The sequence below is a fragment of the Sus scrofa genome, chromosome 8, assembly GCF_054392235.1.
Source record: "Sus scrofa isolate SSC_HxYL_T2T_F1_AM1 chromosome 8, Sscrofa_HxYL_maternal_Yorkshire_Landrace_v2.0, whole genome shotgun sequence".
NCBI lineage: Eukaryota > Metazoa > Chordata > Mammalia > Artiodactyla > Suidae > Sus > Sus scrofa.
In genome coordinates this window covers 120,779,034-120,793,971 of record NC_139390.1, presented here as the reverse complement: position 1 = coordinate 120,793,971, position 14,938 = coordinate 120,779,034, and the positions used below count along the sequence as shown (strand labels likewise).

Sequence of the window (14,938 nt, the reverse complement as noted above, 5' to 3'; positions counted from 1 at the left end):
CAAGAGAAAGAAAATATATTTTTTTAAACAGGAACCAAGGTCAAAATTGAGGAAGAACATTTCTCTCACACAAGCTAAATACACCTGTAAACTATTCTCATCTTAAGGTCTTAAGGTAAGTTTGTTTGGCTTATCAACTGAAGTTGGATTAGAGATGCTTCCAATTAGAAAATACTTCATAATCTGACAAAGGATTTGTGACATGGCTATTGTATTTGCATATGAAAGGCAAACAAAACAAAAATGAATGATTTTGATTTTTTAAGGAACAAAAACATTCTTTTCATTGCTGGTGTAGGTTGATTAACAGAAAAAACGTGTAACCCTGGGTCCCTCCACCCTCTTGTGTTCTCCAGACCTAAACTTTGGAGCAATTAAAGTAACGATGATGGAGCTGGACACAGATTCATTCCTTCCAATCTCGACACCACCTCGTATTTCTTTCCACTTCATTAGTCTTCCTTCTGAGAGCAGAAGATACTACCCTCTAGGACTCATCCTTTTTTGCAATACAGCTCAAGCTCCTGCCCCCACTGCTTCAGCCTACCTGCTAACAATGCACCTAGACTGTGTAGTCACTTTCTGCCTGGTCTCCTCCCTAGAAGGTCTCTCTCCATCCATCACACCATTTATTCAACAAATAGTCACAGAGGAAATGTATGTGTCAGGGCCTGCGCTAGGCACTGGGAAGTACAGCAGAAAACAAGAGAGAAAGATCTTACTCCAATGGAGCTTATATTCTAGTGGGTGAGACAGAGGAGAAACCAGAGACATACCAGCTAGTGACCAACGTTAGAGAGAAAAGACAGGGTCTAAGGAGTAGAGTGAATGGCATTGAAGAGAAAAGAGTCAGTAAAGGCCTCTCTGAGGAGAGTGACATTTCACCTGGGGTGATGAAATGGAACCGGTCACAGAGGTAAGGTATTTCAGGCAGAGGGACAAAAAAGTCCTGGTGCAGAAACTGGCTCTGTCTTTGAGGAGCAAAGAGAAGGCTAAAGTGACTAAAAGGTCAGAAAGGTTGAAGCAACGAGAGGGGCAGCAGCAGAGGAAGAGATGAGTAAGAAGGCCAGAGCCACATATGCAGGGCCTCACAGTCCATACTCAGGCACCTGGAGAGCTCTAAATGGTGCAGTGACATGCTCAGTTCTATGTGGCAAGAGCCTCGCTCTGGCGGCACCAAGGAGAACAGACTACAGTGGGTATGAAAGAAAGCAGGGCAGGACTGCAGCCAGGAGACAACAGCCACAGTCTAAGCTGCAAAGAGAGCATGACAGTTCCGGGGGCAGCGTGGAGCTGGAACAGGACAGCCTGCTCTAGACCATAGGGCTAGCTTCTTAAAGCACCACTTTGTCTGTGACCCTGTCAGACCTGCCTGCCACCTCTCTGTACCCAGTAAGGCAGAGCAGCTCAATGGAAAGGGCACAGAAGACCTAACACAGTCTCTGATCCTGACTCCTCACTGGTGCCTCTGCAGCTCTGGGCAAGTGAACCCACTCTACAACTCCTCAGGATAAAAGAGAACAACCTTGTCTACTTCTAAGGGTCACCGTAAGGACTGAAAAACAGAAATGTGCCTGGAAAAGCATAAATCTGTGTAAACCGTTACTAAGACCAAACAAAATTTTGACATCTCAGGTATAATGCTAAGCCCAAGGTCCACTCTCCCACTCAATGATGAGCAAGCTCTCAAACACACCGTGTCTTTGCTCCTCCTGCTCCAGAAACCTACAAAACTATTTCTGACATTTCCTTCTTATCCAAGCCTGACTGGTTCCTCAAGGCTGTGTACCATGTACTAACTATGCTATGAAGTCTTACAAATTGCTCCAAATACAAGTAGCACAAAATATAAATAGCATTCACATACACTGAGTGATTTATAAAAATGTCTTCTCCAAGGAATTCATATAAAAAGCACTATCTAGCAGTAGGAGTCACACAGTACATGCAGCTCTACACATATCAATAATGACTGAGTTATGGATCATGGAAGATGGCATAAAAACTCAAGGTCTTGGATTCCAACCAGGCTCTCATCCCAACTATATTAAGCATAACTTTGGTCAAGATATATATTCCCTATAAAGTCTCAATTTCTCCATGTGTAAGATGGAAACACCACCCATCCTGTAAGTTCAAAGAATTTACATAAGCATGTTTTGTAAGCTACGTTGTTATTAACAACTACAGAATTTGGATCCTGAAGAAATGTCTGATACCATCATTAGTTCATCCTCCTTATTTTCTGAAATACATCTGCTAATTTTTAAGTCTATAGCGTTTTTTTGTCCTACATGAGACAATGACGATTAGCACATTACCATGATCTAAACAGATGCTATATCGATCTTCCAGATAAATAAAACTACTAAAATTTCACATACAATACATAAAATACATAAGGCCCATTGGAGAGACTAATTAAATATGTCACTGCTTTCATAACAGAAACATAATGTTCAATCAAAGGCCAAGACTAGATAAAATCACCCTGCCGTGGGCTCCCATAGCAACCTGCCCTCCCATCCTACCTGTAAGTACAAGATCTGTGTCTACTCCACCACCAGACAGTAAGCTCCGAGCATGTGAAGACTGTGCCTGCCATGCACACTGGCCCTATAGTCCCAGCATTAGCACCTAAATCAGTGTCTGGTGTTTAGTAGGTGTTTAAAAATATTTGCTATTTACAACAGCCAAGACATGAAAGCAACCAAAATGTCCATCAAAAGAGGACTGGATAAAGAAGATGTGGTATATACATGCAATGGAACATTACACAGCCATAAAAAAGCATGAAGTAATGCCACTTGCAGCAACATGGATGGACCTAGAAATTATCATACTAAGTCAAGTGAGAAAGACAAATATCATATGAGATCACTAATACGTGGAATCTAACAGAAATGATACAATAGAACTTACAAAACAAGAAGAGACTTAAAGATTTCAAAACCAAACTTAGGTTTACCAAAGGAGAAATGTGGGTTGGGAGAGGGATAAATTAGGGAGTTGGGATTGATAAATACACACGACCATATATAGCATAGATGAGTAATGGGACTATATCGCCCACTGAAATTTACTCAGTACTGTGTGGTAACCTGTATGGGAAAAGAATCTGAAAAGGAATAGATAGGTGCGTATGTATAACTGATTTACTTTGCCACATGCCTGAAATTAACACAACTTGGTAAGTCAACTATATTCCAATAAAATTATTTTAAAATTTAAAAATTAAAAATAAACTAAAAACGTATTTGCTGAACAAATATTTATCTACACCAAAACAACAAGACCATATGCTCATCACATCAATACAACGTCTAGTCTCGATTCTGCGAATATTAACAGTTCCAATGGAAGATTCGACATATAAGGGATGGCCCACATTTCAGCACAAACATTATTGCCAAATCAAGACAAAATGCAGCAAGGTTCATTCAGGACCTTGATGTAGGGGTGGTTCTTGCACGTTGTTCCCCACTGTCTGGCACAGCGCTCCTCCTTCCTGTGCTCAAAAAACTCGGGATTGCGAAGAATAGCCACGCGGCGGCCCTCGTACATCAGAGCAAATGCTGTACAGCCGTCCAGTCTCTCTTTATCTTCCTGAGTAGCTGTCAGAACTATAGGTACCGACAAGTTGATAACACCCCCTGCAGGGCACAAAAAAACGTAAAGCATACAGCTTGATCACTCAACAGGCTTTACATCTACCGCTCACACTTCAGTGGGCACTCCTCAGATAATATAGGATTTATGGGTCCAGTGATGGCGTTCCATTAGTACCTGGTATGGAAAATCAGGACAGCGAACAAGCAACAAATTCAGAGGTTTAAAAAAAAAAAATCAAAAATTCAGAGCATCAACATTGTGTGCAGCAAAACTAACAACCATTCAGGAAACTGTCTTTGGTGAGGAAAAATCACAGAGGGTGATTCTAGGTACAGAGTCACAAAAGTCAAAGAAACTGTTTAACAAGGAAGAATCAGGTGGTTAAGCCTTAACACCACCAAAAATACATGAGTAAAACAAAGGATTATGCTTTAGGGCCTTTTCAGGAAAAATATAAACCCCTGCTGATAACTACGTTTTGAGTGGCAAGTCGGTTAGGTATACTTGAGGGTACTTGGTATGCCTGGGTATCCTTGAGATGATGACAAACACTTTCAAAAAGCTTTTTTTTTTTCTTGTTTTAACCAGAATGGAACTAACATCAGCTACCACTGGTCAAGAAACAAAGGCAGTAAATAATCAGAGGTTCCATTTAAATCAAAATATGTTGCTGGTGAGCCTAAAGGGACATTCTCAGTTCCCAACCTTTCAAGCTCAAAAAGTGTTTTCCTTTGCTACTCATCATGCACAGGTTAGAAAAATAAAATGCGCTCAGAAATCCATAGGTGGAAATTATTTACAAATCAAAGAGAAACCATACCTTTTTGGGAAACCATGACATGTCTTCTTTGGGCAAAAGGTGTCAACAAAATCAGTGATAACTAGACAGCTGTTTTAAAATTACCACAAGGTACAGTTCAAAACGGAAAATAAATAGGTAAATTTACATCACACCCCAGACTGAATCATTACTAAGGAGGCAGTCCACAAAGCCTTTACCATTATTTCCAAGGAAGAAAATCAAAAAGTACAATTTAATCCTGATATTCTTAGAACAAAAGTTCTGGAGCATAATGATTATGAGTTACATTTTCTAGTATCTGTTTTACTCCTCAGTTAAAAGAAATCATAAATAACACAAAAGAACAGGGTAGAAATTTTGTCGGGTTCTGTGACTTTTTTTAACAGAAGTATTATAGTTGACATACAGTATTACATTAGTTTCAGAGGTAAAACATAGTGATTTAACATTTAAATACATTATGAAATAATCACCATAAGTCTAGCAACTATTTGTCACCACACAGAATTATTACATTATTACTGACTGTATTCCTTATGTTATAGATTATATCCCTATGACTTACTGATTTTACAATTGGAAGTTTGTACATCTTACTCCCCTTTACCTACTTAGCTCACCCTCATTCCCTCACTCAGGGCAAAGTCCAGTTTATTCTCTGTATCTTTATTATCTGTTTCTGTTATGTTTGCTCTTTTTTTTTTTCATACTCCACATGTAAATTAAATCATACATACCCTGTCCTTCCCTTTCTGACTTAAATCATTTAGAATAATACCCTCCAGGTCCATCTATCTTGTAGCAAATGGCCCAAGTTTATTTTTTACTAATGATTAATATTCCATCGTGTATATATACCACATCTTTTTTATCCATTCATCTGTTGATGGGCACTTACGTTGCTTCCCTATCTTGGCTATTATAAAAAATGCTGCAATGAACATAGGGATGCATATATCTTTTCTAGTTAGGGTTTTTGTTTTCTTCAGGTAAATACCCAGAAGTGGAATGGCTGGATCATTTGGCACTAGAGTTCTTTACTGTTTAGCATTATTTTCTTTATTGTAGTAAATGAATCTTACCAATAGTATACAAAGTTTAAGGTAGCTGGAATATAATTATAAAATACTAAACATCAATTTCTTCGACAATTTTTTCTTTTTTCTTTTTTTTCTTTTTGCTTTTTAGGGCCACACTTGCAGCATACTGAAGTTCCCAGGCAAGGCACCAAATTGGAGCTGCAGGTGCCAGCCTACATCACAGCCACAGCAACATGGGATCTAAGTCATATCTGTGACCTACACTGCAACTCACAGCAACACCAGATCCTTAACCCATCGAGCAAGGTCAGGGATTGAACCAAGTCCTCATGGATACTAGTCGGGTTCATTACCCCGAGCCACAATGGGAACTCCCTGTATTTGTTTTTAAATCCATTTTCAGCCCTAATTCCCAGGTTGTCCTTCTCTCCCTGCAATAAATCACTAGCAGGAATACTAAAAATAGAAAAAAGATCTCGTGATACACTTGAAATGTTCAGTACTGATATAATTTAGTCCTAAAATTCTATCTTCATTAAGATATTACCACTTATGTATATACAATGGAATACCACTCAGCCATAAAAAAGAATGAAATAATCCCATCTGCAGCATCATGGATGCAATTAGAGATTATCATACTCAATGAAATAAGTCAGAGAAAGACAAATACCACATGGTATCACTTATATGTGGAATCTGAAATATGACCCAAAGGAACCTGTCTGAAAAACAGAAACAGATTCACGGACAAGGAAAACAGACCTGTGGTTGCCAAAGGGGAGAGGCTTGAGGGGGGCATGTAGCAGGAGGTTGGGGTTAGCAGAGGTAAACTATTAAACATGGAGGGGATAAACAGGATCCTACTGTATAGTACAGAGAACTATATCCAGTGTCCTATGATAAACCATAATGGAAAAGAATATTAAAGAAAAGAGTGTGTGTTTGTGTATATACATATATATATAACTGAATCACTTGGCTGTATAGCAGAAATTAACCCAACATTGTAAACCAACTCTACTTTTATAAAAAAAAGATGTTACCACTAGTCTCTATAAATAGTGACAAATCCCTGCAACTGTGTAATGTCTTTTCCATACTCCATGTACTGAATGTAAAAAGTCTTACCATCCAGAAGACAATCAAAATGAAGACACTGCAAGTACTCCCTCTCTCTCATAAAGCCATTCAGCGGGGTTGCCCAGCCTTCTGCCAAAACCTGTACCCACTGCATATCCACCTAGTAAATGAGACAGTGAAGAGAAAGTCTATTTTACATACTTAAAAACAAGAGCAATAATGGTTTTTTGGAGTTTAATTTTGAAAGCAATGGAAACAAATTTATCAAGAATGATTATGGATTATACAAATCTGATAAACAAAAAGGGCACTAGGAAAATACACATTTTTCTTAATAAATTTAAAAAATAGGGAGTTCCCATTGTGGCGCAGCAGAAATGAATCTGACTAGTATCCATGAGGATGCAGGTTCAACCCCAGGCCTTGCTCAGTGGGTCGGGGATCCAGTGTGGCTGTGAGCTATGGTGTAGGTCATAGATGTGGCTCAGATCTGGTGTTGCTATGGCTGTGGTGTAGGCTGACATCAGTAGCTCAGATTCAACCCCTAGCCTGGGAACCTCCATATGCCACAGGTGCAGGCCTAAAGAAGCAAAAATAATATTAGGCTTCCCAATATTTCCATTAAGCATAGCATCTCTTAAACTTGTGGTCCTCAAACACTAACGTGTTTTAAAAAACTCTGGAAGGTTTGTTAAATGAAGACTGCTCCACGCCCTCAGTTTCTGATTTAGTTGGTTTGCTATGGGGTACAAGGATTTTTAATTTTAACAGATGCCCAGAAAATGCTAATAATGAAGGTCTGGAAACTACCCTCTGACAACCACTGCCCTAAACTAAAACAGACTTTAGATAACATTTACCAAAAAAAGTCCCTCATCAATTTTACAAACATTGTCCTCTCTCTTGAACTTTAAGATTTCCAGCATACCCCATCAGAATATTAAAGAACTGATGAACTATGTATCATTAATGGAAGCTGGCCATGCTCATTTTTAACCGGGTATATATATAGCAGTGATTCTCAAATGAGAAAAGATCAAGCACCTGACCAAGAGGTGTGCAGTAAGATGCAGCTTACCATGTAGTCCCAAAGTATGCTGGCCACTGAATAATCAAATGATGCAAAGGTGTTCTCCTTTACCTCGCAGGAAAAAATTATATTCATGTACCAAACTGTTTCACTTTCAAGTTCTCCTATTATTAATTTTTCTGAGACCTCTGACAATGGCCAGCACTTGTCTCTAATGGAATCCAATGTCAGATGGTGTCTATTATAGACTGAAGGGAGACTCTGTCCCCTGAAAGTGGTACGTTGAGGCCTTGACCCTCAATGTGAATGTATTTGGAGATAGAGGTCTGAGGAGGTGATAAAGGTTAATAGAGGTCATAAGGGTGGAGTGGGTCCTTAGAGGTCCGATAGGTTCAGTGCCCTCCTAAGCAGAGGGAGAGACACGAGAGCTCCCAGTCTCCACCCTGTGCAGATATAGTGAGAAGGCATCTGACAGCAAGTCAGGAAGAGAGCCTGACCAGAAAGCAACGAGCTAGCACCTGGATCTTGGACTTTTCAAACTTACACAACAGTGGGAAAATAAATTTCCATTGTTTAAGCCATCTAGGCCATGGTATTTGTTAATGGCAGCCCAAGCTAATACACTATATGATGTAGCCAAAGTTGTTTTAATAAATTACTTTTCATACTGTTGTACAAAGAACAAACCACTGTACTGAGAAAAAGCTCACATTCAGAAAAAGCTACAATCTTTCTGGATTAGTTTGACTGACCTGGATTCAAAGTCATTCTTTCTCAGTTTCTCTCTCTCCCTCTCTCCTTCCACGCGCACGTGCACGTGCACGTGTGTGTGTGTGTGTGTGTGTGTACTCATTTGATGCAAAGTCTGTCAGTGACAGAATCTGCTGTTCCTTTGCAACAGTCAGCTTTCTGGGTGGCTCTATTCTCCACCTCTCCCGCCTGTTTCCCCCAGCATGTCTTAGCTTCTGGTCAGAGACCAAATCACAGAATCCACCTCCAATAATGTACTCTTACCAGGGATTTGAATAACTGTTTGAGGAATCTTTCTCCATCCTCAGAAGGTTTGGGGGCTTTATTTTTCTCTGACACTTTACCTTCAGACTTGGCACCTTCCTGGGTGTCTGGGATTTTTACTACACTGAAGAAAGGCTGAGAAATTCTAGTCCTAGTCCAAGTTCTTATTCCTAAATCTCTCCATTTTTAAAGTATATCTGAATGATACAATTTACAATTCCCTAAGAGTTCAAAGTGATAAAGTATAGTCTCTACTGTCATCACATCTAGTTTAGCTAAGCAGTTTTTTTGGTCATCTTTTTAGGGCCACACATATGGCATATACAGGTTCCCAGGCCAGGGGGCTCTAATCGGATCTGTAGCTGCCAGCCTATACCACAGCCACAGCAATGCCAGATCAGAGCCACGTCTACAACCTACACCAGAACTTGTGGCAACGCTGGATCCTTAACCCACTGAGCGAGGTCAGGGATCAAACCCGCAACCTCATGGTTCCTAGTTGGATTCATTTCCGCTGTGCCACAAAGGCAACTCGCTAAGCAGTTTTTTATTGAGAAAAACACCTAATGAGATTATTAGAGCTAAGAGATACAATAGGATTATTCTTCACACTATAAGAAAGGGAGGGGCAGGGTTTTGGCAAGGGATTAGGAAACACATTTAAAGGAAAAAATTTCATTTTCATTATTATAGATTAGTATTTCTTTTTTTTTTTTTTTTTTTTTTTGTCTTTTTGCTATTTCTTTGGCCGCTCTCACGGCATATGGAGATTCCCAGGCTAGGGGTCTAATTGGAGCTGTAGCCACCGGCCTACACCAGAGCCACAGCAACACGGGATCCGAGCCACATCTGCAACCTACACCACAGCTCACGGCAACGCCGGATCCTTAACCCACTGAGCAAGGGCAGGGACCGAACCGCAACCTTATGGTTCCTAGTCGGATTCGTTAACCACTGCGCCACGACAGGAACTCCAGATTAGTATATCTTAACTAAGCCGTATTCTTTCTGATAAACCTAAAAATCTTACATCATCTTTGTTCTTTGATATTTCAAAATAAATATTATGACTAAAGGCAAGCCAAAGCTAGGGTAATTTGGGAATATGGTTTTACGAATTAAACATATTTCCTGCCCCTGGGAACTGTGATATACAAAACTACCACCACCACCCATGCCCTCAAACACAATAATAAAATCACAAATTCTATAGACTAATGACTATATATTAGGCTAAATCACTCAGTATGAAAAGGAACAAAGACTTACTTTATTAATTTTCAATGCTGGTAATGTTTCTGCATCTGTTTTTGCCAAATGAAGTTTATTTTCTGGCACATATAGTTCTTTCACTTCATAAGAGGCATCTACAGGTACAATATCCTATATATGCACAAAAAATACAATTAAATGTTTGATTCAACAATTTAGAGTTCTCCAAAGGGTATCTTAATGAAGAAAGTTAACATTTCAAAATAAGACTTTAAAAAAGAAGTACGGGGGGTGGGGTTAATGCTGCACCTCCCAATCATTTTTCTCAATGACCAGCTGGTCTGCTCTCAAGCAGATAACATCCCATATAAGAAACCATGAAACATAATGTCCCACTCTCTAGTGAGAAAGAAATTCCCAGAATGTAACACCCATGTCAACATCAGGCAACTGCAAAGAAGAGGTGACCTCAAGTAAGGGTAACAACAAAAGGAATTTGAAAACAAAGAAATGAAAAAAGCACTCTAAACATAATCAATATTATCCATAACATATCATGAAACCATTTTACTCCAGCTTCCATGTGTATCTTTATCACTGGTGTCACTTAAAGCCACATTTTCGGTCATGTAACACAGCACTCCAAAGCACGTCAGCTCTACTCCCACCACTGTGCTCTGAGAAACAGTACTCTTTGATCTCTTATGAAACGCAGCCTGGAAATTTTATCCAAATTCCATGTACTCATTTGTATCACACTGGGACACTGCTTTTTCTCATTTATCCTACAAGTATATATTTGTCATTACCACAAATTTAGACACTGTTCAAGTAACCTTTATAAAGCCTGTTTACATTCGTAATACACTGAGGAAAAATTACCAAATGTGTTTAATCACTTTAATTTTTTATGGCCACACCCATGGCATAGGGAAGTTTCCAGGCCAGGGGTTGAATTGAAGCCATAGCTTCAACCTACGCTGCAGCTGTGGCAATGCTGGATCCTTTAACTCACAGCACTGGCCCAGAGATCAAGCCTGCACTTCCTCAGTGATCCAAGCTGCTGCACTCAGAGTCTTAACCCCATTGCACCATGGCAGGAACTTCACTTTCACCTTTTTAAAAAGTCAAATCTATCAAGTAACCTTGATAAGCAAAAAAACTGGTACTGAGTGAGGGCTTTTCATGCATGTGCCAACAATAACTTCTTATTCAAAATAAATTAATTCTCAAGATAATGAAAAGACAAGCCACACAATGGTGGGAAATACCTGCAAAAGGCATATCTGAAAAAGGACTTTTACCCAAAATATACAAAGAATTCTTAAAACTCAACAGTAAGAAAAGATCCCGATTAGAAATGCGCTGTTCAACACCACTAATAATAAGAAAAGTGCAAATCAAACCTATACTGAGGTACCACCTCACACTGGTCAGAATGGGTACTGTTAAAACACAAACAGGAGTTCCCATCATGGCTCAGTGGTTAACGAATCCAACTAGGAACCATGAGGTTGTGGGTTCGATCCCAGCCTCCCTCAGTGGGTCAAGGACCCGGTGTTGCTGTGAGCTATGGTGAAGGTCACAGACACGGCTCAGATCTGGTGTTGCTGTGGCTCTGGCATAGGCTGGCAACCACAGCTCCGATTAGACCCCTAGCCTGGGAACCTCCATGTGCCCCGGGAGCGGCCCTAGAAAAGGCAAAAGGACGAAAAACAACAACAACAACAACAACAACAAAAAAAAAAACACAAGCAATAAATGCTGGAGAGGGTGTAGAGAAAAGGAAACCCTCCTACACTGTCCTAGAAATGTAAATTGGTGCAACCACTATGGAAAACAGTATGAAGGTTCCTCAAATAACTAAAAATAGAGTTGGCATAATACAGCAATTCCAATCCTGGGCATATATCTGGATAAAACCATAATTCAAAAAGATACAAGCACCCCTATATTCATAGCAGCACTATTAATAATAGCCAAGATGTGTAAACAACCTAAATGTCTACTGACACAGGAATGGATAAAGAAGACGTGGTACTGGAGCTCCCATCATAGCTCAGTGGTTAACAAATCCAACTGCGAACCATGAGGTTTCGGGTTCGATCCCTGGCCTCGCTCAGTGGGTTAAGGATCCAGTGTTGCCATCAGCTGTGGTGTAGGTCACAGACAAGGTTTGAATCCCACATTGCTGTGGCTCTGGAGTAGGCCAGGGGGTACAGCTCCAATTAGACCCCTGGCTTGGCAACCTCCATATGCCGCACGTGCAGCCCTAGAAAAAAACAAACAAACAAAAAAAGATGTGATATATATATATGATAGAATATTACTCAGCCATAAAAAAGAATGAAATATGCCATTTGCAGCAACATGGTTGCAATTAGAGATTCTCATACTAAGTGATGGAAGCCAGAAAGATAAAGACAAACACCATATGATATCACTTATATGTGGGATCTAAATTATGACACAAATGAACTTATCTATGAAACATAAACAGACTCAGACATAGGGAACAGACTTGTGGTTGCCAAAGGGAAGGGAACATGGTAGAGGGAAGGAGTGGGAGTCTGGGATTAGCGGATGCAAACTATTAGATACAGAATGGATAAACAATAAGGAAATATATTCAATATTAACAGGGAAATATATTCAATATCCTGTGATAAACCATAATGGAACAATATGTAAAAGAAATATATATACATACATACATACATATAACTGAATCACTTTGCTGTACAGCAGAAATTAACACCACATTGTGAATCAACTACACTTCAGGAAGTTCTCTTGTGGTGCAGCAGGTTAAGGATCTTGTGGCCTTGGTTCAGTCCCTGGCCTGTGAAATTCCACATGCCAAGGGTGTACTCAAAACAACAATGACAAAAAAAGCAAACAAACAAACCAGTACTTCAATAAAATAAAATAAAATTTTTAAAAAGATAATAGGCCAGGGACCTAGACATCTCGCCAAAGAAGATATGCAGATGACAAATAAGTATATGAAATAATACTCTACGACATATACCATCTGGAAAATGCAATGTCAAACAACAGGATACCATTATTAGAATACACCTATTAGAATGACTAAAATCCAAAACACTAACCACATCAAATGCTGACAAGGATGTGGAACAACAGGAACTCTCGTTCAGGGCTGGTGGGAATGCAAAATGGTACAGCCACTTTGGAAGATTCTGGTGACTGCTTACAAAACTAAACATACTCTCATATAATCCAGCCATAGTGTTCATATGAGCTGAAACCTTAAATCCGCACAAAAACTTACGGAGATTCATTCCAGTCTTCCTCATGATTGCCTCAACTTAAAAGCAACCAAGAAGTCCCCTAGGAGATGAGTGCATAAACTGTGGTACATCCAAGAGAATATTCATTATTCAGCACTAAGAAGAAATGAGCCATCAAGCCATGAAAACACGTAGAGGAACATTAAACGCACATTTCTAAGTGAAAGAAGCCCATCTGAAAAGGCTACAAATGGGGGTTCCTGTCGTGGCTCTGTGGTTAAGGAATCCAACTAGGATCCATGAGGATGTGGGTTCAATCCCTGGCCTCGCTCAATGGGTTAAGGATCTGGCATTGCTGTGAGCTGTGGTGTAGGTCACAGACGAGGCTCAGATCCTTCATTGCTGTGTCGCAGGCCAGCAGCTACAGCTCAGATTTGACTGCTAGCCTGGGAACCTCCATATGCCTCCGCTGCAGCCCTAAAAAGACAAAGGACAAAAAATTAAAAAAGAAAAGGCTATATATTTCTCTCGTAGCACAGCAGGTTAAAGTTCCACTGTCGTCACTGCAGCGGCTTGGGTCACTGCTGTGGTGTAGGTTTGATCCCAGACAGACAAGGCCTGGATCCCATGTATGGTGCATAAGTGACATTATACATTTGTCAAAACCCATAAAACGTTCAACTCTAATGTGAACTATGAACTATGGATGATAACGATGTGTCAGTGTAGGTTCACCAATTATAACACACACACCACTCTGGTGAGGAATGGTGAATGTGGAATAAGTTGCACACAGTGAGGAGGGGAGTGGAGGGGTGGTATGGGAGTTGATGCTCTGTACTTTCCACTCAGTTTTGCTGTGAACCTGAAGCTGCTCTAAAAATAAAGTAATATATTTATTTATTTACGTTGCTTTTTTAGGGCTGTACCTGTGACATACGGAAGTTCCCAGGCTAGGGGTCGAATCGGAGCTACAGCCACAGCAAGGCAGGATCCAAGCCTAGTCTGTGACCTGCACCACAGCTCATGGCAAAGCCAGATCCTTAACCCACTGAGCAAGGTCAGGGATTGAACTCCCACCCTCATGGATACTAGTCAGGTTGACTACCGCTGAGCCGCAATGGGAACTCCTAAAGTCCATTTTTAAAAGAGCAAAACAACAAAAATGTAATTCAAAATAAATATTAATGGAAGAACCAGGTGTTTAAGGATACTAAATACTTTTTTTCCTGAGGGAAAAGTTTGGTAAGAAACTTCAACTTCTCTTTGGACTTAATGTTATTATCTTTGGTGGAGGGAAGAAGCAGACTCAGATATGTGTCTCAAAGCTAGATGACATCATGAAAGGCCTGGGTGCTGCCACTCAAGCATCCCTTCCAGGTTCTGCGAATCTAGAAAGAATTATTCTGCTACCTTTATCTGATACTCTGTTCCCTCAAAGATGAAGAGCACTTGCTAAATCAGGTACCAAAATCAAGCTCCTCCTATAGGTAAGTTCAAGGCCTCTTGATCTTTTTCATGGTAAACCCAAGAATGAAGAAGAAGAGTAAACATGAAGGAAAAAAAATAGTAAAAGACATAAAAGAAATATGTTTGCTACCATACCACATTCAGCTAAGTGTCTGAAGGCCCTCTGTCCCTTGAGCATCCTGCTGCTCACAGGAAAAGTGGAGAGTGTTAGGCACAAACTCTGCACAGCATAAGGCACTTCATAAACCTTCTAGACCTGCAGCAGGTACCCAAAGCAAAAAGCTGTTTACCGTGTTTACTAACCATAAGCACTACATGAGGGCATGAAAGAATAATGATGAAGGGGGAGAGAGAGCTTCTAACTGGCTGCCTCTACTTTCTCTTTGTAGATGTAAATATTATACAATCTTGTAGTAACAAT

General features: G+C 40.1%; 1 protein-coding gene across 2 annotated transcripts in view; it reads right to left on the bottom strand.

Moving 5' to 3' along the window:
- Nucleotides 1-14,938, bottom strand: part of PAPSS1 (3'-phosphoadenosine 5'-phosphosulfate synthase 1) — a 116,892-nt gene that overhangs the window by 50,905 nt on the left and 51,049 nt on the right. For both annotated transcript variants that reach the window (XM_021101695.2, XM_021101693.2), the window contains exons 6-8: nt 9,851-9,964; nt 6,586-6,697; nt 3,448-3,653 (exon numbers count right to left, since the gene is read on the bottom strand). In XM_021101695.2, coding sequence (XP_020957354.1) covers nt 3,448-3,653; nt 6,586-6,697; nt 9,851-9,964 — 432 coding nt within the window. The remainder of the gene's footprint in view (nt 1-3,447; nt 3,654-6,585; nt 6,698-9,850; nt 9,965-14,938) is intronic.